Raw genomic sequence first — 23,447 nt, 5'->3', positions numbered from 1 at the left:
ATCCTGTAGCATGTTAGTCTAGACCAGTGGTTCACAATTTGGGGTCCACAGATCCTTTGCTTAACAGTATTGGTCCATGCCATAAAAAAGGTTGCAAACCCTGGTCTAGACAATAGCCATAAGGTGTAGCTGTTATTTGTGACAAACCTTTTAATAAAATACCATTGAATAAGTTAGCGTAGCAGGAGGAAACAAAAGTGGCATTGTTAACTTGAAATACTAATCATAGAAGATACCTGAGAATATTAGTGACTAGACTGAGAAACAATGATGTTGCATTAAATATGCACGGTGGAGTACAGTTTCAATTTATAATTTGTAAATCATAAATTGTTTTGCAGACAGCATCCAGCAGATGGCACTAGCAGACAAATTTATCTCAATTATACCAAAAAAGTCCACTTTCCTTGAGATGTGTATTCAACAGCTTCATCTGTTGATGTTAGCAATACCTAATTACTGTTTTATGGATGCATAACAAGTAATGTTCATAAGTTGAACCTGGTTATATGGTTATATCCCTAATGCAAAGATAGCTCTTATTTTTGGGTTGAGGAAAATACTTTTTGCGCAAAAAGTCAGATCAATTAATAGTGATTTTCTGAAATATATATAATAAATGCAGGAACTTTTCTCTGTTGTTATGTCATTTGGATGGTATTCTTTCTTCACGCTAAGTGCAATCTAAATTTACAAAATATGAGACATTTTGTGAGAAGTTGTGAACCAAGGAACATTTTCCTAACATTGCTGCCACTGGTAACGTCTGGGCTCTGTGGCAATCATTCTCAACTTGTCTGATGTTGTGAGCCATCTTTCTTCAGTTATGAACAGCAACTACACGTTTTCCACTATTTAAAAAAAAAAGTTTCAATACCATATGAGCTACAGAAGTTTGCTGATTCAGCTGCAGACAGACCACAGGTTGAGAGTGATTGGTACAGGTTAGATTTATTAGTTCAGGTTTATGTTACTATCACAAGTAATTATTCTATTTCTTTCACAGTCATGGGACTCGATGTGCTGGAGAAGTGGCTGCAGTAGCAAATACCATCTGTGGAGTTGGTGTAGCATTCAATGCCAAAATTGGTGGTAATATTTCTTTTCAATTAAAAACGTGACATTTTATACTGGCTCAGGCGTTCTTGTGGAATACCTGGCAATATGACTGTGTACATAAAGTTCCTGATTACAGTTGAGAGTTTTGGGCCATTAATCCTGAGTCATAGGATCCTGTGAATCCTATCTTGACAATGAGGGAATTTTAAAATTAGTGATTAAACAAATCTGGAATTTGGTAATGGTAGCCGTGAAAGTTTTACTTAATAACCTGTTTATCCATTGACCACCCTATCACATATGCAACTGAAGCTGCTTACTTTAGGGGCAGTTAAGTAATAATTGCTATAATTTCCACATCCTAAAACAACACAGTATTCTATGGAACATACACAAAATGCTGAAGGAACAGAGCAGGCCAGGCAGCATCTATGGAAAAAAATTACAGTCAACGTTTTGGGCCAAAACCTTTTGGCAGGACTGGAGAAAAAAAAAGATGATTAGATTTAAAAGGTGGGGGGTAGGGGAGAGAGAAGCACAAGCTATTAGATGAAACCGGGTGGGGGAGGGATGGAGTAAAGAGCTGCGAAGTTAATTAGTGGAAGAGATACAGGGCTGGAAAAAGAGGAATCTAATAAGCGAAGACAGAAGGCCATGGAAAAAAGAAAAGGGAGGAGGAGCGCCCGAGGGAGGCGATGAGCAGGCAAGGAGATAAGGTGAGAGACGGGGGAGAAAAGGAATGGTGAATTGGGAGGGGGCATTACTGGAAGTTCAATAAATTGATGTTCGTGCCATCAAGTTGGAGGCTACCCAGACGGAATATAAGGTGTTGTGCCTCCAACGTGAGTGTGGTCTCGTCATGACAGTAGAGGAGGCCATGAATTGACATATTGAAAGCAGAATGAGAAGTAGAATTAAAATGGATGGCCGCTGGGAGATCCCGCTACTTTCAGGATGAGGCTTTTCATTCTAGAATGAAGATGACCTCCTTATTCAAAGAAAGGGGCTTTCCCTTCCTCCACCATTACCGCAGCCCTCAACTGCATTTCTTCCATTTTACGAACTTCTGCTTTTACCCCATCCTCCCACCGCCTTACCAGGGGTAGAGTTCCCCTTGACCTCACCTACTACCCCACATCCAGCACGTAATTCTCCGGGACTTCTGCTATCTCCAACAGGTCTCACCACCAAGCACATCTTCTCCTCCCCGCTGCCCCCCACCCACCCCCAATTTTCGTGCAGGGATCGCTCCTTATGCGACTCCCTTGTCCATTCATCCTTTCCCACTGATCTCCTGGCATTTATCCTTGCAAGCAGAGCTAGTGCTACACCTGCCCCTACACAACCTCTCTGACTACCATTCAGAGCCCTAAGCAGAGTTTCCAGGTGAGGTGACAATTCACCTGCGAGTCTGTTGGGGTCATATCCAGTGTGGCCTCCTGTATACCAGTGAGATCTGAAGTAAATTGGGAGACGCCTCACCGAGCACCTGTGCTCTGTCTGCCAGAGGAAGTAGGGTCTTCTACTGGCCACTCTTTTTAATTGCACTTCCCATTCCGATATGTCAATCCATGGCCTCCTCTACAGTCACAATGATGCTACATTCCGGTTGGAGGAACAATACCTTATATTCCATCTGGGTAGCCTCCAAACTGATGGCATGAACATTGATTTTGTGAACTTCCAGTAATGACCCCTCTCCCCCCACTTTACCATTCCCCATTTCCTTTTCCTTCTCTCAACTTCCCTGCCCATTGCCTCCATCTAGTGCTCATCCCCCTCCCTTTCTTTCCTCTACGGCCTTCTGTCTTCTCCTATTAGGTTTCCCTTTCTCCAGCCCTGTATCTTTTTCACCAGCTCTTTACTTCATCCCTCCCCCTCCCGCTTTTCCCTATCACCTTGTTTTTCTCTGTCCCCTCCCACTTCCTTTTAAATTTTCTCCACAACTTATTTCCTCTAGTCCCGCTGAAGGGTCTCGGCCAGAAACATCGACTGTACTTTTTCCTGTAGATGCAGCCTGGTCTGCTGAGTTCCTCCAGCATCTACTGATTTTCTCTTGTTACAGTATTCTATGGTCCTTTCAGCCCACACTAACTTGGTAAAAAGGAGTAAAGACTTGTAACAGGTTCAGCAAATTATGAAATTCACAGACCTTTTTTTTAACAATGGAAATATTCTGATTGTTGTCCTTAATTTTTTCGTAGTTTAGAGGTAGCAATCTGTTTATACAGTTGGCCCTCCTTATCTGCAGGGGATTGGTTCTGGGACCCCCCGCGGATACTGAAAAACACAGATGCTCATATCCTTTTAATAAAATGGCGTAGTATTTGCATATAACCTGCACACATCCTCCCGTATACTTTAAGTCATCTGTAGATTACTTATAATACCTAATACTATTTAAATGCTATGTAAATAGTTATTATACTATTTGTTTAGGGAATAATGACAAGAAAAAAAAGTCCGTCCGTGTTCAGTACAGACGCAACAATCGTGGCTCTGTTGGGAATGCTGATGCTGCCTTGGCATCGGCCGATGCCGATTCTCCTGTGATCTTTAAGTTCTTGAGTCTGCAATGCTTTACATAGCTAGCCAGCCATCCCTTACTGGCCTTAAACTCCTTCCTCTCGCTCACAACACAAATTGCGAACGAACAATGCTCAAACAATGGGTAGTACTTTTAATCATCTCTAGATTACTTGTAATACCTAATACAATGGAAATGCTATGTAAATAGTTATTGCACTGTATTGTTTAGGGAATAAGGATGCTTTGGAGGAGGCTCAATAATAACAGGATCTGTGGAGGTTGGGCTGAGGACCACTTCGGCAAGCGACATGCCACTTCTCAAAAGATCTAAGGTTTCTACTTTCTCGGCGAGAGGTAGCACTTTACACTCCCTCTTAGCCTTTGAGGAATTGCTTTGACCACTTAATTGCTTTTTAGGAGCCATTTTTTCACAGAAAAAAAGAATGAATGATATGCGAGGCGAACAATGCTTAAACAGTGAGTGCTGGAGAGAGATCTTCCGGGTTTTCCCGATCCACGGTTGGTTGAAACCGCGCATACAGAACCCGCGGATGAGGAGGGCTGACTATATTCTACTTGCCATTTGTATCAATATTGCCATCCCACTGTATCTGATAACCACCTCAACTTAGATTGATCTGTTATTTAGGAAAGACTAAATTTGCTTTAGACAGTGTGGATTTCCATATTTTGTGATCACTGTGCCACATCCTTTTAGTTTCTCCAAATTTATATTCGTGCATTTTATATATTTTTTTGTTTTCTCTCAACAGGAGTGAGAATGCTTGATGGAGAGATCACGGATGTAGTGGAAGCCCGCTCTCTTAGCCTCAACCCTCAGCATATTCATATTTACAGTGCCAGCTGGGGCCCAGAGGACGATGGGCAGACTGTGGAAGGGCCAGCAGTATTAGCAAGTCGGGCATTCCTGAAGGGCATTACAAATGTATGTTAAATATTTTTTCAAGAAAAACGTTAATTTATTTTCTTAGCACTACTTTTGATACGTGCTGTGTGGCCAATTTATTAGGTACAGGAGTGGAACCCAGTGTGGTCTTTTGCTGCTGTAGTCCATCCACCTTAAGGTTTGATGTGTGTTCAGAGATGTTCCTCTGCACACTTCTGTTGTAACAAATGATTATTCAGGTTACTGTTGCCTTCCTGTCAGCTTGAAGCTGTCTGGTCATTCCCCTCTGACCTCCCTCATTAAAAAGGTGTTTTCGCACGCAGTGCTGTCACTCATGGAATTTTCTTTAGTTCTCCGCACCATTATCTGTAAACTCTAGAAACCGTTGTGCTTGGAAATGACAGGAATCCAATTTCTGAGATACTCAGACCACCTGTATGGCACCAATAATCTTTCCACAAAGTCACTTAGGTCACATTTCTCCCCTGTTCTGATGGTTGGTTTAAACAACTGAATCTCTTGATCTTGTTGGCATGTTTTATCATTGATTTGCTGCTACACAATTGACTGGTTAGATATTTGCATTAAGAGTAGGTTTACTTAATAAAATGGTCACAGTTCATTTGGAAATGTGCTTATGTGAGCCAGGCAATAATGTTTTAGTGGTACAATAGTTCTGTTACTGTACTGCAAGAGTATGTTATGTGTATTAATTATTTAACTTTGCATTAAAAAGTAATTTTGACCTTGCACGACTGATTAGCTGAATAACTTTGGCTGTTTATTTATTTAATCTTAGGGGCGAGGTGGTCTTGGTTCCATCTTTGTCTGGGCTTCTGGAAATGGAGGTTTCCAGTATGATAACTGTAACTGTGATGGCTATACAAACAGCATCTACACATTGTCTGTGGGCAGCACGACTCAACTAGGGAATATCCCTTGGTACAGCGAGGTCTGTTCTTCAACGCTAACTACCACCTACAGCAGCGGGACCAGAAAAGAAAAGCAAATAGTAAGAAAATAAAATCATTTTACCAACTTGCTCTTATGTTTGCTGAGAACTTACTGACGTGGATCACTAGATGATAACTGATACTGTTTTGGTTCTGGGGAGTGGGTGTGTGTGTGGAAGGCAGGTCATGTGTTTTGTAGATGGAGGGTGAGTACTGAGTGGATGGAAGGATATTGAAGTTGCTGTGATTTTTTTTTCCTCCAGTTTTTTTTTCCAACTTTTTTGTAGTCTTGTACTCACCCATACCATGAACTTAAATTATCCATTTTACATTCAGCTTTTGGTAAATTGTGAAGATTGTATTCTTTACATCTGGCTTTTCATGGAGTTTTTCTTCGATCTGATGTTGAAATGCACACGTATTAAACATTATTGTAAGAATGAGGCTAACTTTCTTCTGTATTTGAAGAAACATGTTTTTACTGTGCATTCTCACTCCCATTCAACAAACTCAATGATAATTCTTCCCTCTTGGATGGAGTTAAGTTATAACTAGAGTTCAATATACTGTGGTGCTCCGAGGGCGTGGCTGACAACTCTTCCAAGCATTCTTAGTGGCCAGTGCTACTTGTTGTTCTTGTTTTGGTGTACGCGTACTGTAGAATTATGGTGGGATGTTCAAGTTCTTTTATTCTAGCTCCAGTTATGCAATTTTTCATTTGTATGCTTCTGTGCCTCCTTGACTGTAACCAGGGTGTATAATGAGCACCTCCCCTTTCGGTATATGATTGAATTAGTTCTCTTGAGCCATGGCACTCTTGTCTGCTATTGTGCTTGTTGCAATAAAAATGAGCTTTACTTGTCAGTCATCATGGACTGAGTGCTTGCAATGTTGGTGTAAGAGTGAGATTAGAAATTGATGGCGAAATTGAAGAGCTACGATGTTGGCAGGAGTGTCTTAAGACCTGGAAAATAAGTCAAGGGACTGAGTGATATGCTTTAGTTGCACCCCTGGGCCAGGATGCTGACCTGAAGAGGGAACCTGGGAATTGAGCATGGTGTCTTCCCAGGGCATCCAGATGGTTCGATCATACCCAGGCTCCCCAACATGGAGTACATGGCAGGTTACATCACCTACCTCCCTCACGGCCCATGCAGGGGATCTCAAAACATCGCAGACATGGGGAAGATGGGGAACACAGTGGGCACCACCAACACTGCCAGAGAAAGAGGACCACTAATGGACCCCCGCAATTAAGACCACAAGGTCCACCTGAAGCTCCCCAGATACAATGGTACTGGCTGTCTGGTGCCTTACCTGGCATAAGACAAACCTGCTGCATGGCACAGTGGGTGGCGTCCCACTGAGATGGAGGTGCACCTTGTCCTGGCACTGGAGTGGAATGCCCTGTGGACCTTCCTCAACCTAACGCCGGCTGAGCATCATGACTACGTGGCTCTCGCAGTGGCGCTGGAGTGGCTTTTTGAGCAGCGGCTGTTGAAGGAAGTAATGAGGAAAGAACTGGGCAGTAGGCAGTGCCATGTGAGAGAAAGCCTGGGAGCATTCTTGGCAGATCTTCACCACTGTACTTGACGTGGCTACCCCTAGTTCCCTCCTGCAGCCCAGGAAGAACTTGCTCTCTATGCCTTTGTAAAAGCACTGACGGTGGAGCATCTTCGGCAGCATGTTTGCCTGCCATCACAATCCTCGCTGGAAGAGGTGCAGAGGGCACCCCAGGCATTCCGTCCCCTGAGACCTCAAGCAGCAATGGACGACTCTTCCATTTTCACCTCCCCAGAGAAAGAGCAAGTCCTATATGTAGACTACGTGGTGGAGGGCATCGGATGCTGTACGATAGTAGACATGGGGTCAACCATCACCATCTGTCTGGGTGTCCTCCCTAACACAGACAAGCCATCCCTGCCTGGGTTGACAATGACGGCAGTCCAGCTGGTTATGGTCACCAGCAACTGTGCGGTGATGAGAAAGAAGAGATGGCTGCTCATTGCTGTGAGGGATAAACACAGCTGAGCATGAGGAGTGGCTAGCTGACATCTGGGACTCTTGCATCATTGGCCTGGATCTGCTGACCCGATGGGGGGGCTCGTGTGGATTTGCTAGCTAATAGAATGCATTGGTATCTACCTCCACCTTTAGGAAACCTCCAGCAAAAGACTAGTATACTTAGAATTGTTGCTTGCATAATGCCCTGTTAATATTTCTACTGCTAATTCTGTGGGGTATTTCATTTAGTAGTTTTCTGTGAAAACAGTGTGTTCTGCTGGTTGAATGTTTTGGTTTTGGCTGAAGATAAGTGGCTATGATGTTCACCTTGGGAATGTTGTGTCACCCAATCAGGATGGTGGAATTGGGAGAAGGTTCCAGAGAGAGATTTGTGATGGACTATGGTGGGGTTCATGGTCTTTTTTGGTGGGGGATGCTGAGAAGAGAAGATCGGGAGAGGTAGCTGGAGGATTTGATCCATTGAGAAGCTAGGAATCCTTCATGAGATGGAGATAAAGATGGGAAATTCTGCCAGTGATGATAATTCAGCCCCATGAATAACGGGCATACCCAGCTTTTGAAAAATACAAACTTCAATGTTATGTGCATATTTAGGCTGGTGAACTGTAATGGCTTCTTTTATATTTTTTCTTTTCGATCTCTTAATAACTGATAAAGCTGAAGTTAGTAATATACTTTCTTTATAATTTTATGTGGTGTATGATCTGTTATTTCTTGCTGACTGATAGAGGTTTCCCCTTCTATCCAAAGGTAGAGCGTTCCTATGAAACCATTTGTAAGTTGAAACGTCACAAAGCGAAGAAGCAATTACCATTAATTTATATGGTTCAATTTTTGAACGTTCCCAGACCCAAAAAATAAACTATCAAATCAAACCAAAGAACACACAAAACCTAAAACAACACGAACATATAGTAAAAGCAGGAATGATATGATAAATATACAGCCTATATAAAGTAGAAATATTGTATGTATGGTGTAGTTTCATTTATCAAACTCGGGAAGGCAGCGAGCCAAAATCGATTTGGAGGAAAAAAATCGGCACATGCACGCATACGTGCACAACTGCCCACACAAGGCTTCATGGTCAATGCAGTCTTTCTCGGTGTAAACACACATATAAAGTGGGTGTATTTTCGTAAAAGCGAAAATCCTCTTTGGTTAGCAAAAACAGGTACCAATGTAGATCTTTCGTAACAGTGTGCTGTTGTAAGGCGAACGTTTGAAAAATGAGGGCCACCTATAATTGTGTATAGGTAGTATTTACACGTTTGCTCAAATTGAGGTTTCTTTAATTGGAACATCACAATGTTCCTGTTTGATCTCCAATCTTTCTTACTGCTGAGTCACATGGCTGTTAGAACCAGCTAACGAGCAGGTTTGGATACGACCCCGTGAGGCAGCTACACCTGTAATATCTTTCCCCATTTACATTTGTTCTCCTTTTTTCTCTCTTCCCTCACCAAATTCTCAATGGCTACAGGTTACAACAGATCTGCGGTTACGATGCACTGAAAAGCACACGGGGACGTCAGCGTCTGCGCCGCTTGCTGCTGGGATCATCGCTCTTGCTCTGGAGGCGAAGTAAATACATTGACAGATTTCGTTAAGAGAATTGCCATCTTGTGTGAATAGATTTAAACAATTTTGTTTTAATAGAGATGGTAATTAATTGATTAGAATTTACTTGTTTGTACAATTTAGCAATAGACTAATTTGCGATCTCAAAATTCAAGATTATTTAATGCCATTTCCTGAACACAATTGTAAGGAGAACAAAGTAATTTGCTGAAAAATATGCATTATTAGAAGCATTAGTTGTGTTTATTAATCTGGTTAGCTAGAAATAGTTTGGAATTGTAACCCCCTGGGTCACCTCAGGCTCGCTCAGCTCGTTCTCGTCTAGGGGGAGCAGCCTTCGGCCCCACCAAACTGGGTAATCAGCTGGTGTGAATGCTGTGTGATGTCCCCGCTTCGCCCAAAAACAGACAGTACACCATATGCGATTAAATGAGTACAATTTATAAAGGGTACTATAACTAAGTGATTAATAACGATACAATATATATGAAGAGAAAAAATAAAGAAAAGGCGCCAAACTTATCAAAGTCCAAACCACTTCGTGCACAACCGTTGGAGCTCAATTACTGAAGTCTTCTGGCCACCATTCGATCCCCTCCGAACTCCTCGACTCGCAGCTCAGGACCCTCCGAATGGTCAACCAAGCACATCTAGCTTCATCCCCCCTCCTCGGAGTACCTCCTGGCCTCGGACCCCCGCTTTGGGTCCGTTCCTCGCCCAGCTTTCAGCATTGCGTCCTCTCTCTCAACCCCCTCGCGCCGATCTGCCCAAAAGCCAGTCAACAAAAGCTTTCAGACTCAGAAGAAAGAACATTAATCTCCATTTGGTTTACAAAGGAAAAGGATTCTTGTTATCAGTAAATTTTAACCCAAACAAGCTTCCAGCACTCTCTCGCAACAAAGAAGCATTCCTACTTGTAACAAACCAAAGAGGCTATTTTGAGTAACATACCCAGGACATTGTACATTTTACTGGAGCACTAGCGAATGGGTACAGGACCCACTCATCTGAGTCGTCCTCCTCTGAATCGGTAGCCATTCCCGGGTGAGGGACCCGTCCCCGCTCTTCAGCAGCGGGCTCTTCCCGTTCTCCGCGCCCTTTTGATTACATACACAGTAACAAAGAAAAAAGAAACCCCCTTTACAGAATAATATTCCTTTTTTGAACATCTGTGGCAGACTAATGGTGTTGCTTTTGGTTCATGATGCCTGGAGCCGGGGAGTGGACTTCACTGTCAAGAGAAGCCTATCTTGTTTATTGTTTATACAGAGGAATCTTTGCACAATGCATTAAGCTAGAATAAGGTAAAACAGTAGCATTACAGAATGAAAGTGTAAAAACTACTGAAAGGGTGCAGCGCAGGTGAACAATAAACAGTAATGAGGTAAATTGCGAGGCCAAGAATCCATCTTGTCTGTCCAAGAGTTGGATAACCATGGAATAGAATGGCCCTCAAGCCTTGGTGGTACGTGCTTTCAGGCTTTTGAATCTTCTGCTCAGTGGAAGAGGCAAGAAGAGAGAATGTCCAGGGTTGGTGGGGTCTTTAGTTAAGTTGGCTGCTTTACTGAGGCAGTGAGTAGTATGGTCCCTGGGTTGGGAACCCCTGCCATAGACTATTCTAAATGGTTTGTCTATTTATCAGTATTGTGCTGATTTTCAAAGTTTGAAAGTGAGAATTTTTCATTGCCAGCTGTTTTGTTTCTCTGCTCCCACACTGGAAACAACTATTATTAGAATTCAGGTTATATATTGAACCTAATTTTTGGCATTTAACAAAATCTATCATATAAAACTTTGGGCTCCTATCTGCTTACTGTTTCTTTAATTCCTTTTGCACTGATAAACATCCAGTTTACCTCTGACCTCTGTGCTTCCTGAAAGTTTCCATTTCCAATTTGCGCACCCCCCCCCACCCCCCCCCCCGTGATGCAGCTTTTTATTGATCTCGTTTTATGAGGAGAAATTCTTGTCTGAGCATGGCCTTCCTTCCTGATGCCTCTACAATACCTTTTGATTACAACAGGACTTACCTGGCCAGTGTCTTAATGTATGATGTGAGTTGATTTTTGTTGACTCTAGTTTTAAACAAACTGCAAAATCCTGCAACTGAACAGTGAGGACTGATATCATGAACTTTAATTATCCAGGTGCCCTCGTACAGTCTGGACAATACAAGCACCTATGTCAGGATGCTGTTCATCGACTATAGCTCAGCATTTAATACGATCATTCTCACAATCTTGATTGAGAAGTTACAGAATCTGGACCTCTGGACCTCCCTCTGCAATTGGATCCTCGACTTCCTAGCCAGAAGACCACAATTTCTGCGGATTGGAGATAATATCTCCTCCTCGCTGACAATCAACACTGGTGCATCTTGAGGGTGTGTGCTTAGCCCACTGCTCTACTCTCTCTGTACCCACAACTGTGTGGCTAGGCATAGCTCAAGTACCATCTGTAAATCTGCTGATGATACAACCATTGGTAGAGTCTCAGATGGAGACGAGAGGGCGTACAGGAGCCAGATATGCCAACTAGTGGAGTGGCGTCGCAGCAACAACCTAGCAGTCAATGTCAGTAAGATGAAAGAGCTGATTGTGGACTTCAGGAAGGTTAAGACAAAGGAACACATAACAGTTTTCATAGAGTGATCAGAGCGTGAGCAGTTTCAAGTTCCTGGATGTCAAGACCTCTGAGGACCTAACCTGGTCCCAACATATCGATGCAGCTATAAAGAGGGCAAGGCAGTGACTATACTTCATTAGGAGCTTGAAGAGATTTGGTATTTCAACAGAAACACTCAAAAACTTCTATAGATGTACTTTGGAGAGCATTCTGACAGCTACATCACACCTGTCTGGTATTGGGTGGGGTTGGTGGTGTGTGGCTACTGCACAGACCAAAAGAGGCTGCGGAGGGTTGTAAATTTAATCAGCTCCATCTTGGGTGCTAGCCTACAAAGTACCCATGACATCTTCAAGGAGCAGTGTCTCAGAAAGGCAGTGTCCATTATTAAGGACCTCCAGCACCCAAGGCATGCTCTTTTCTCATTGTTACCATCAGATTGGGGGTACAGAAGCCTGAAGACACATACTCAGCGATTCAGGAACAGCTTCTGCCCCTCTGCCATCTGATTCCTAAATGGACATTGAACCAAGAATAGCATCTCACTTTATAAACCTATATACTACTAAAACACTCGTGCTCTGTTTGTGACCTCCAATTAGCGCAAATGGTGCATTACAGTGGCACTATTTTTGGGTAAATCGACTTAAAATGCGCTAACTTGCAGAATGCAGGCAAAGTTCAGGGTTATATATTAGTATAAAATTGCTCACTTGCCAAAATCACAGCCCCGTTTTCACCCGAGAGCCGATGTCAGCCATGGTGGAAACGACGATGCAACATCATGACGCATGCTCATGGCCAGCCTCAGAAGCGACTCATGATACACAGCAGCGACACCAACCGGAGCAAAAGGGCAGGGCAGCTCTGTTTCTAATCACCCTCAGCATGTGCAGGATTGGGACAGATCTAACTGCCACCCACTAATAAGAGATAATTAAATCTTATTTTAATGACGTACCTTGAAACACCCATCAAACCCTTTGCTGCAGTCAAAGGACAGAGGTGATTATATCATGGCCATTTAGGAGAGCGCCAACCACATCATCAAGAATAATCAGCATCCTGGAGGCTTTGGTGTTACTGCTTCGTATCTTCTCTCCAACATTAGGGTAAAAAAAATATATGGTCAGCCTAATTATGCCGCGTGGAAAGAGAAGGGGGGCATTATGGTCAAGAGATGATGCCAAACGCCATTGGGAAGAGGCGAGGAGAGGGAGAGAACAAGAATCGGATTAGGCCAGGGTCGCGTGACTCCAGGATCAAAGAGTCAGGACAAAAAAAGATGAGTGAAGAAGAGATAGAGGAGGAGAGACATGTATGTCTCCAGAATGACACCTGGCATAGAAGGAGGAGAAAGGAAGAGATAACGGAACTGAGAAATTCACGTCTCCAGGATCAGAGACAAAGAACAAACAGCAGAAGAGATGAAGAGACGGGATAAAAAGGCTGGATGTCTCCAGAATGACGAGAGGCACACTCTTGTGCCTTGGCAAGTCAGCCAGAAATAATGCCATCAAAAGTGTCCTTCGGTAAATGAGGAAGAGCTATATTTGCCTTGCTACACGTCGTTCCTCTTCAATAAACTGAGGTTTTCTTCAATTTCCAAAGCAAAGCGATACCAATAGCATTTAGGGAAAATGTGACCAGAATGACTGCACTACCCTTCTCTCAAAGGGTGCCCCAACGGGTCACCCCGTTGTCTAGTATATATTTCTGTTTTTTACATGATTTTTAATCTATTCAATGTACATATGCTGTAATTGATCTACTTGTTATTATTTTTCTTCTATATTATGTATTGCTTTGAACTGCTGCTGCTAAGTTAACAAATTTCATGTCATGTGCAGGTGATAATAAATCTGATTCTAATTCATGCCACAAATCTATTTCCACTTGTTCTGTTTCCAGTCGCAATCTTGAGTTGAACCTCTTTGCTTAAGCCATTACAAACTCTTAGTCATGATTTTTCAATGGTAATGCTAGTATCCTTCCAATTCTAGTCTATCTTGACCCTCTGCTGGAATTGTCCTTCCAGATTTATTTTTTTCTGTCACTTTCCATTTTCACAATGCCAGTGGTGGCCTTAAAATATATTCTTGCCTTCAACCCAAATCAAGATAAAAAAAATGGTTAATCACACAAATCAAGATTAAAAAAAATCCTTAATCACATCAGCATCAGCTCAAATGAGACTTGCTCTTGCAGGTAATGATAGATTTAGTGCTCTATCTTCTTTATGACAACACATAAAAATCCTAAAAACTGCAGTTACTGGAAAAATCTGCAAACACTCTAGGTCAGTTAAGAGAAACAGTTAATATTCCCAAACTGAGATCCTTTGTTACAATTGCAGTGTAAAGTACTTTATTCATTTTTCAATTTTTAAAAGCCCTGAATAAATGAAAATAGTTGCTAACATTTTGGTGTTCTAACTTTGCATAAAGTTTCTGCTTCACTTTCTCGTAGTCCTTCACTGACTTGGCGTGATATGCAGCATCTTGTTGTGAGGGCATCTAAACCCCTTCATTTAAAAGCAGAAGATTGGGCCAAAAATGGAGTGGGACGCAAAGGTAAGAAGGATTAGTTTGTGCTATGTATCTATAGTGGCAAAGTTAATCCACAATGAAAATAAGATGATTGCTGCCAGCCTGCAATTGTCATGTATATCTGCATGACACACCCACTGCTTCAATGATTGCTTCAGAGACAAATTCACTATACCCTTCCTTTAAAAGCAATTAGAAAACATACAATTAAACACTATTGAGTGTTACCTCAGTGATCAGCAAAGATATGACCTCTGCAGTCGGAAGTTATAAACAGCTACAAAATGATCTTGAACACGTGATTTATCCCTTTTGCTTTTACCATGCCCCCACTGATGTGACTAGTTACCATATTACATATAATTAAACATAGTGATTGCATAGCTCCTATGGTATCCTTAAATGGAATGAAACAAAACAAAGGAGTGTTTCTGAAAAGCAGAATGAAGCCTGTTTATAATTATGTTTTTGCAAAAAAATGCTCGAGTTGATTCTCACCTTCAAGGAAGCTTCTTTGAAATGCAATATTATAAAACAAATTGCTTTGATGATAAAAGGGTTAGATTTTTTGGATTTCTCGTGGTTCCAGAGGACTGGAAAATTGCAAAAGAAGGTGGTAGAAGAAAAGCAGAAATTATAGGCCAGGCACACACACAATTTTCAGACCAAGCAGCATCTATGGAGGAAAGAAGTTGACCAAAGGGTCTTGATCCGAAAGGTTGACTGTACTTTTTTCCATAGATGATGCCTGGCCTGCTGAGTTCCTTCAGCATTTTGTATGTGTGGCTTGGATTTCCAGCATCTGCAGATTTTCTCCTGTTTGTGGTTAAATTATAGGCCAGTTAGTCTGACCTCAGTGGTTGGGAATATGTTGGAGTTGATTGTTAAGGATGTAGTTTTGGAGTACTTGGAAGCACATGATAAAATGGGCTGAAGTCAGCATGGTTTCGTTAAGAGAAAATCTTGCCTGGCAAATCTATTGGAATTCTTTGAAGAAACACCAAGCAGGATAGAGAAAGGAGAATTGCTGGATGTTGTATACTATGATTTTAAGAAAGCTTTTAAGAAGGTGCCACACTCAAGGCTGTTAACAAGAAAAGACCCCATGATATTACAGGAAAGATACCAGCATAGATAGAACATTAGCAGATTGACAGGAAGCAAAGAGTGGGAATAAAGGGAGCCCTTCTGGTTGACTGCTTGTTGCTAATGGTGTTCCACAGGGGTCTGTGTAGGGACCACTTCATTTTGCATTATATGTTAACGATTTGGATAATGGAATTGATGGCTTTGTGGTCAAGTTTGCGAATGACATGAGCATAGGTGGAGGGCAGAGAGACTATGGAAGGGCTTAAACAGTTTAGGAGAATGGGCAAAGAAGTGGCAGATGGAATATGGTGTTGGAAAGTGTATGGCCATGCACTTTGGTAAAAGAATTAATACAGGTAGTCCCCGAGTTACGAACGTCCGACTTACGGACAACTCGTACTTGCAAACCAAGGAAGGAGAACGCTGTCCGCCATTTTAAGAAGGATCGCGACACTGTCCACCATTTGAAGTCGTTGCCGTTGACACTGTGTTGAGTGTGTAACTTTGTATTTGGCTTAAATTTTTCTTAGCAAGATTCCCGAACCCCATTCCCCCCCCCCCCCCCCCCCCCCCGTTCTGATCGGCTGGTGGTGCAGTGAGATTAGTGCCAGGCTCGAGATTCGAGAACGGAGGTTCCCGAGTTCGATCCAGTGATAGACTGCTCCCGTGCTGGGTTGATGTCGATCCAGTGACTCCGGTACCATCCGTGCTGGGTTGATGTCAAGCTTGCAACTCGACCTCGTTTTAAAAAAACACTGCCATCTCCAGTTTAAATTCCCACGCAGAATATTGAGGAGGATCAAATACCAAAGCCCAGCACAGCCCCCAATTGTTCCATTTAACCTGTCTCAGTGCAGTGGTCCTTAGGACCCAGCGGACCTCAGGAGCTGGCGGAGCTCAGGACCCGCCGCCCGCAGTGTTTCTGTTCCATTGATGGGAAGTGATCACAATTGAAAATAAAGTGGAAATAATAAAGCGTTTGGAATGAGGTGAAACACCATCGGTCATTGGAAAAGTGTTAGGCTACAGTCGGTCAATGAGCGGAACAATTTTAAAGGATAAAGTGAGAATAATGGAGCATGTGAAAGGCCCTGCCCCGATGAAAGCTACAGTTATTACTGAGAAATGCAGTGGTTTAATTATTGGAATAGATATGTTTCTTAAGTGTTTTATATGCATAGAAAGGTAGCATGTATACTATATACTAAGAAAAACGTTTGACTAATTGATGCTAATTAATACTACACATACTTGTTTGACTTAAGTACAAATTCAGATTAGATGGACTCAGGAACAGAACTTGTACATAACTCAGGTACTGCCTGTAATGTAGACTATTTTTTAAAAAAAAAGAAATTAAAAGTCAGTGATGCAAAGGAACTTGGAGTCTTTGTTCAGGATTCCCTAAAGGTTAATTTACAGGTTGAGTCGGTGTTGAAAAATGCAAATGCCCTCACTTCAAGAGGACTAAAATATAAAGGCAAGGATGTAATGTTGAAGCTTTATAAGGCGCTGCTGAGGCCTCACTTGGAGTATTGTGAGCAGCTTTGGGCCCCTTATCTAAGAAAGGATGTCCTGAGGTTCACAAAAATAATTTTAGTATTGAAAGGCTTATCATATGAGAGGAATTCCAAAATAATGATGTGGGATGTCATTGGAAACCCATCGAATGTTGAAAAGCCTTGATAGAGTGGATTTGGCAGAGGATGATTCCTATGGTGGGAGTGACTAAGATCAGAGGGAACATCCTCAGAATAGAGGGATGTCCATTTAGAACCAAATGAGGAGGAACTTCTTTAGCCAGAGAGTGGTGAATGTGTGGAATTAACTGCCACAGTCGGCTGTGAGGCCAAGTCATTGGGTATATTTAAGGCAGTGGTTGATAGATTTTTGATTTGTCAATGCATGAAGGGATACAAGGAGAAGGCAGGAGATTGGGACTGAGAAGGGAATTGATTAGCCATGATGAAGTGGCTGAGCTGACTCGGTAGGACAAATGGCCTGATTCTGATTCTGTTCCTCTACCTTATGGTATAAAGCCTTGAAGTTCTTTTTGACTGTCCTGATAGAGTAATATCATTTGCAACACTTAAATGTCCAATTGCCTAAAATTCCAAGCTTGCCATCCATCCTAAAGAAATGGGCAATCTATTTTGGTATTAGCTTGAATTAGAAGTTGACATGGGTGGCAGGTTGCTTGGTTGGACTGCTGTTCTCTAGACATGCATTCAAAGCAAAAACCTCTAAAAGATATAATGAAAATGATAATAATTAGACAGTTTGGATTCATGAGCATGTTGTTACTTGTAAAATTAACTTGTATTCTGGCATTAGCCAATTTGCGATTCCAAGATCTCACCAGGGTCAAGAATAAGATAGCTCTTGGATGTTAAAATAGATCAAAAACCCGTGTTTCAAGATAACTTGAGCTTTGAATTGATTCTGCTTTAGAGATCTAAAATGATTGCAACACTTTATATTTATCTTAGAAAATTTGACTCGTGAGTTTTCCTTTGACTATGTCAGTGTGATCTATTGAAAAATATTATTCTAATGTAGTACAATATGTTGGGTTTATTAACTGTGTTGAAAACATTTTTATCACATTTTAAAATGTAAATGAAAGTAATCACATTACTTGATCATATTACTGAACGATGTCTGATAATTTGAATTATCATAATTATTTTCAGTGAGCCACCATTATGGATATGGACTACTAGATGCTGGACTTCTGGTGGATTTAGCAACAAAATGGTTGACTGTTCATCCACAGAGGGAATGTTCCATAGAGATTATTAAATCCCCACAGTAAGCATGATAAATGAGATTGGAATTGTTGTTATATAGTATAGAATTACAGATGGCTCCGAATGTTTTACAAAGCTTGACTTCATTCTTAGATATTTATAAACTAACCAGAAATTGCCAAATAGCAATTTAAACGAATAAAATGACACATCCCGAAGTAGATTTGTACTTTGATGGGAGAGCATCAGGCTTCACACAAAGGAACATGCTATGTTGTAAGAGTGAACAAATTATTTTTAAAAAAAGTACTTAATGGTCCTTGAAAGTAATACATCCCCAAGTCTAAAATCCTTATAATGGACAAGTAACACAAAACCCAGTGATTATCCAAAATTGTTAATTTGGTATAAACAAGGTTTGAATAATAGTAGCATTAGGGGGAAAAAAAACTTGATGTTTTTCTATTTTAAACTTTTTGAAGAGTTCTGCTTGTACTGCTGTTAATATTGTGTAGACACTCAACTGTCATTCCAGGTCATCATCTTGCAAGCAACCATTGGAAAAATGACAAGTTAAATATACAATGTGGGGGAAAATGTTGAAGCCTTTGTATATATTATATGAAAAGGTAGCTGGCTGGGAGTGTGTTTAAAACTGTAATACAGTCTCATAGATTTTGATTTATAGATCACGATTGAATTATTAGAAACTTTTTGCCTCATCTTTTTGATTCTGACTCTCTTTTTGCGCCAACGAAAGCTACATTCTTAAGTCTGGGTAACATTTGACTAAAGAAATTGATTCAGTAGTGAAAAAATTTATGAATAATTATGCTTCAGGTTGAGTGGTATGGTGCTGCTGTAGTATCTACCTGGCTATATGAACCACTTGTAGCTTTACCTTGGCCACTTTAAGTAATACTTGAGTCTAATGGTCTAATTATTTCTTTGCCACATGTAACACATCCTCAGCCATCTGTTATTTTATATAATGTATACACAACTCAAATTAAGAAAAATGAAGTGCTTGCATCTTGGAATAGCTCTAACCTCGTGATGGTGTCTCAGGATTACACTGATTTTAGCCAAAAGGCTGAGAAGCAATATGGGATTACACTGAATCCCTGCTTAAGATCAATTCTCTAAAATAATTTTTAAAAATTTTCCACAGGTTTACAAATGTAGCATTTTATTGTTGGGTAAAGGGCTAATGCGTAACATGTTCTGAATAATTGTTTGCTTCTCTTCTATGTTATTTTTAAAAGAAAATTGGTTTTAGTTTATAAGTATTCAGATTACTGTATCTCCTCAATAACCATGAGATTTCCATTTGGAATTTACCTGTTCATCTTTGTATAATTAAGCTAAAAGTACTTCAGATTCACAAGTACATTAACAGTAAGTCCAAGATTTGTGGAAATGGGAAGGTTTTCCTGATCCTCTTACCATGATTTGAAAAATGTTGCTAAATTTTGCTTCCATCTCTTAATGGGAATGAGTAGCTTAAGTAGTGGTGAATATGCATGTGCCTGTCTTCTGAATTTTTGTGGGGCATAGCATGCTTCTCCCCTATGTGTTTCCCATTTCTAATATATAATTGCCCAACAAAATTAATTTGTTTATTATACTCTTTCTCTACAAATGACAAAACACTAAAATGTGTATGTTCTGTGAAATGAAAATTTATGAGAATGTAACATGCTAATAATCCATTTTTAATCCCTCCAGGGTTATTTCTGACAAGCTTGTTATCAAGAAATATATCAATGCATGCTTTGGAACTAAAAATTATATTCTATCTCTTGAGCATGTGGAAGCTCAAATGTCACTGAGCTACTCTAGAAGAGGTGATCTGAGGATTTCTCTTATTAGTCCTAGTGGGACATCTTCCAGACTGGTTGATGTAAGGTATGTCAGTCTATGTGTTTGTTGATTTGATATTAGAACAGATGATCCAGAATGAATTGCTTTATCTTGTCACCAAGTTCTCTGGAGAACTTGCAATTGTCTGTTAACCTTTGGACCTTTCGTGAAATGTTTTTGCATAAACTTAGTTGAAACTTGTGTTTCAGCTTTTGTTCTGTATTACGCATTGGGGAAGGATAGAGTCACATCAATGTCCTAACCTTGAATAGAATGTGTAGTTTGGAATCAGACTTCCAAATGCCTTGTGATCTTGGGTCCAATAATGGAAGAAATATTTCTGTTAACTGTTAATGTGCTTATAGGTTGCAAACAGAGAAACAAATAGACAAAATAATTTCCCAAAAATCAACTGCCATATAGTGTTTAAAATATCAACAGAATAAGGACATTTTACTAAGTACCTGTTGCAGAAAGTTGGGCTAATCTCTTGGCAATGGTTTGTATTACTTTGAATTCCACGAGTGAGATGGGCACATACTGAATTGGTTTTATGAATGAAGTCTTTATTTTTGCTCTGCAGACCATATGATACATCATCCAATGGGTATAGAGACTGGTCTTTCATGACTACACACTGCTGGGATGAAGATCCTAAAGGAGTTTGGACTCTTGAGATTGAAAACAAAGGAAATTCCAGAAACACTGGTAATAGTTAACTTGGTATTGTACTGAATTCTTTGAAACATATCATATTTCATGCATATTGCAATATGATTGGAAACATATTTTGAATTTACTAAGTGCTTTGACTTTAATTCTTTGTGTTGAATTAGCAGCAATCACAGCTTTCTATATTAAAAAAAAGGGGTGGGAGTGCAGGTTAAAGCAGAAAAGCCAATTTCAAAAGCATAGTAAGCCTACGCTTTGAAAGTGAAAATTAGTTTGTATTATGTAAATTTTTGTGTTGGTTGGGGTGGGGGTGGTGGTGCAGATTGGGCCTGTACCTGGAGTCCTTTGTAGTGCAGTTGCTTTGTTCCAGAAATGCAGTGAGGAAAGTGGACAGCTGATCTGTTTCTGATATTATTGCCCCAAACAGACTTCACTGCAGTTTTCTTTTAGTACTGTTGGGATTTGGGAACTTTATTTAATGGCTGCAATGAAATTCAATACCAGTACAACAGCATAGATATTGTTCTTGACAATGCAATTGGTCTTTATCCTACTAATGTTGGATTTAAACATTGAGCATTATGCTGGAGTCAGACTAATTGGATGTGCTTTGTTACTGGTTCTCTGAAACCTGGGAGGCAAAGTCATAACTTTTCTATCTGAAGTATACACCATCCTGTGGAAAATGAGGTAAGATGGCCATTTTTGACATTTAACTACCTATTAAATTTTGTAAGATTCCTGTGAGGAGGTGAAAACTGTTACTAATTCCTTAGATTTGCAATGGTATTACAGTGACTGGCCATTTGACTTATTGACCTATTGGAACACCTAGTAGAGTAACTGCCTTGCAGCATCAAAGACTTGGGTTCACTTTTGACCTTTGCTCTCTGGTGTTTGCATATTCTCATTGTGACCGTGTAGGCTGTCCCCTGGGTATTCTTCTTTCCTTCCACATCTGAAAGATGAGATTACTAGATTAATTACCCACTACAATTGCCCCTAGCATGTAAAGGTTTAGTAGAATCTAGGGACAATTGAAGAAAATGTGGAGAAAATAAAAAAAAATAATACAAGGTTAGTGTAAGTGGGTGGCTGATGGTCAGTGAGGGGGATATTGTCCTATTTCTGTACTGTATCTTTCTATAATTCTAAAATATTTTGAAAATTAATAGATTGTTAGGTAACTGAAAGGGGGAACTTGAATTATTTGAAACTAATGTTATCATGTAGGGCGGCTGTTGTAGTACCTGTTCTGCTATTGGAGTTATCTGAGGCAGACAAAGCCGTTTCAGTATTTCATGTATTTCTCTATATTTGTATTACCCAGATCAAAATTGTAATGCAATTATTTCAATGTGCCCAACTCTTTAAAAATCATACCTAATGAGTTAGGGCTAGTAAGTTGTGGCCATGCTGGGTTGGTGACACTTATACACCCAGCACATCTCGGGTCATGTTAGTTGTTGATGCAAACAACACATTTCACTCTTCAACCAACCGCAGACAGGGATCACAAAACAACCAGAAGTTCTCTCTCTCTCTTCTTATTCCCTAAACAATACAGTGTAACAGCTATTTACGTAACACTTCCATTGTACATTTCCATTCCCCTGCCATCTGAAAGTAGTGTCTTTGAGTGTTCCCAGACCCAAAAAACACCTACCAATCATATCAAATAACACATAAACCTAAAATAACACTAACATATAGTAAAAACAGGAATGATACGATAAATACACAGCCTATATAAAGTAGAAATAATGTATGTAGAATGTAGTTTCACTTATCAGCTTTCTATATAAAAAACGACAGCGAGCACACTGGAAGGTTCATGCATTTTTCTATCATACAGTTCTTTGTAAGCGCTCAAAACATCCTGCAAACCTGCCCTAAACCTACGTACCCTTTCAAAATTAAAGTCATTCTTTCGTGCAATCATGCAGCACTGTCAATCATAGCGAAGATCTCACGCAGTTCAAAGCTATGGCAGCTTGATGCGGAGATGCTGAGTGTTTTGTTGAGAGCAAAGCAAACGCTGAACACTATTTTCACTTTTCATCACTTTTGCTGCTTGGGGTTCGCAGAAGAGCTATGATGGTTGCGTCTGTATTGAATGTGCACAGACTTTTTTCCTTTATTCCCTAAACAATACAGTATAACAACTATTTACATAGTATTTACATTGTATTGGGTATTATAAATAATCTAGAGATGAGTTAAAGTATATGGGAGGATGTGTGTGAGTTATATGCAAATACTATGCCATTTTATATAAGTGATTTGAGCATCCACGTATTTTGGTATCCGCGGGGGGTCCCGGAACCTAACCCCCGTGGATACGGAGGGCCGACTGTATATGTGACAAAAATAATCTTTAAATCTTTCATTTAATTTGAGGCTTAACATTGCACTGTGAACCACAACTGTAAGTTATAATGGCTGACTATAGATTATTTAAAATTTATCTTCTCCAGGATTTCTGTCCTATTTTGAGATGATTTTATATGGTACTGATGAAGACATGATGGCAAGACAAATGAAAGACTCGGTAATAAGTGATTGCGTGCAATGGAATGAAGATGGACTCTGTGAAGGTAATCCAAATGTTTTACAAGTAACCTGGCATTGTTCTGGAAATGTGACAGTTTATATTAGATCTACTGCACATTTTTGGTAAAAATTATTTAGTAGCAAAAACTTTTAGTAGCAAACATATTAGCAATGCTTTTCAACCTATTTGTGTACAACTGATTCTCTTTCACTTAGCTCGGACTATTTTTAAATCGAGAGCTTGTTTAAAGGCAGTCGCTCATGAACATTCTTGTAGTTGTCCTTTTGCGAA

General features: G+C 40.4%; 1 protein-coding gene across 4 annotated transcripts in view; it reads left to right on the top strand.

Annotated features, from left to right (window-relative positions):
- The window catches only part of LOC132406040 (proprotein convertase subtilisin/kexin type 4-like), a 39,621-nt gene that overhangs the window by 11,940 nt on the left and 4,234 nt on the right, over nucleotides 1-23,447 (top strand). For all 4 annotated transcript variants that reach the window (XM_059991206.1, XM_059991207.1, XM_059991208.1 and 1 more), the window contains exons 6-14: nucleotides 1,007-1,092; nucleotides 4,362-4,534; nucleotides 5,295-5,507; nucleotides 8,957-9,057; nucleotides 14,149-14,252; nucleotides 18,011-18,128; nucleotides 19,796-19,975; nucleotides 20,514-20,638; nucleotides 23,080-23,199. In XM_059991206.1, the coding sequence (XP_059847189.1) occupies nucleotides 1,007-1,092; nucleotides 4,362-4,534; nucleotides 5,295-5,507; nucleotides 8,957-9,057; nucleotides 14,149-14,252; nucleotides 18,011-18,128; nucleotides 19,796-19,975; nucleotides 20,514-20,638; nucleotides 23,080-23,199 (1,220 nt within the window). The remainder of the gene's footprint in view (nucleotides 1-1,006; nucleotides 1,093-4,361; nucleotides 4,535-5,294; nucleotides 5,508-8,956; nucleotides 9,058-14,148; nucleotides 14,253-18,010; nucleotides 18,129-19,795; nucleotides 19,976-20,513; nucleotides 20,639-23,079; nucleotides 23,200-23,447) is intronic.

Source organism: Hypanus sabinus, chromosome 16 (genome assembly GCF_030144855.1).
Source record: "Hypanus sabinus isolate sHypSab1 chromosome 16, sHypSab1.hap1, whole genome shotgun sequence".
In the NCBI taxonomy this organism is placed as follows: domain Eukaryota; kingdom Metazoa; phylum Chordata; class Chondrichthyes; order Myliobatiformes; family Dasyatidae; genus Hypanus; species Hypanus sabinus.
Note: the sequence above shows the minus strand (reverse complement) of the source record. Positions and strands in the feature narration are given on the sequence as shown.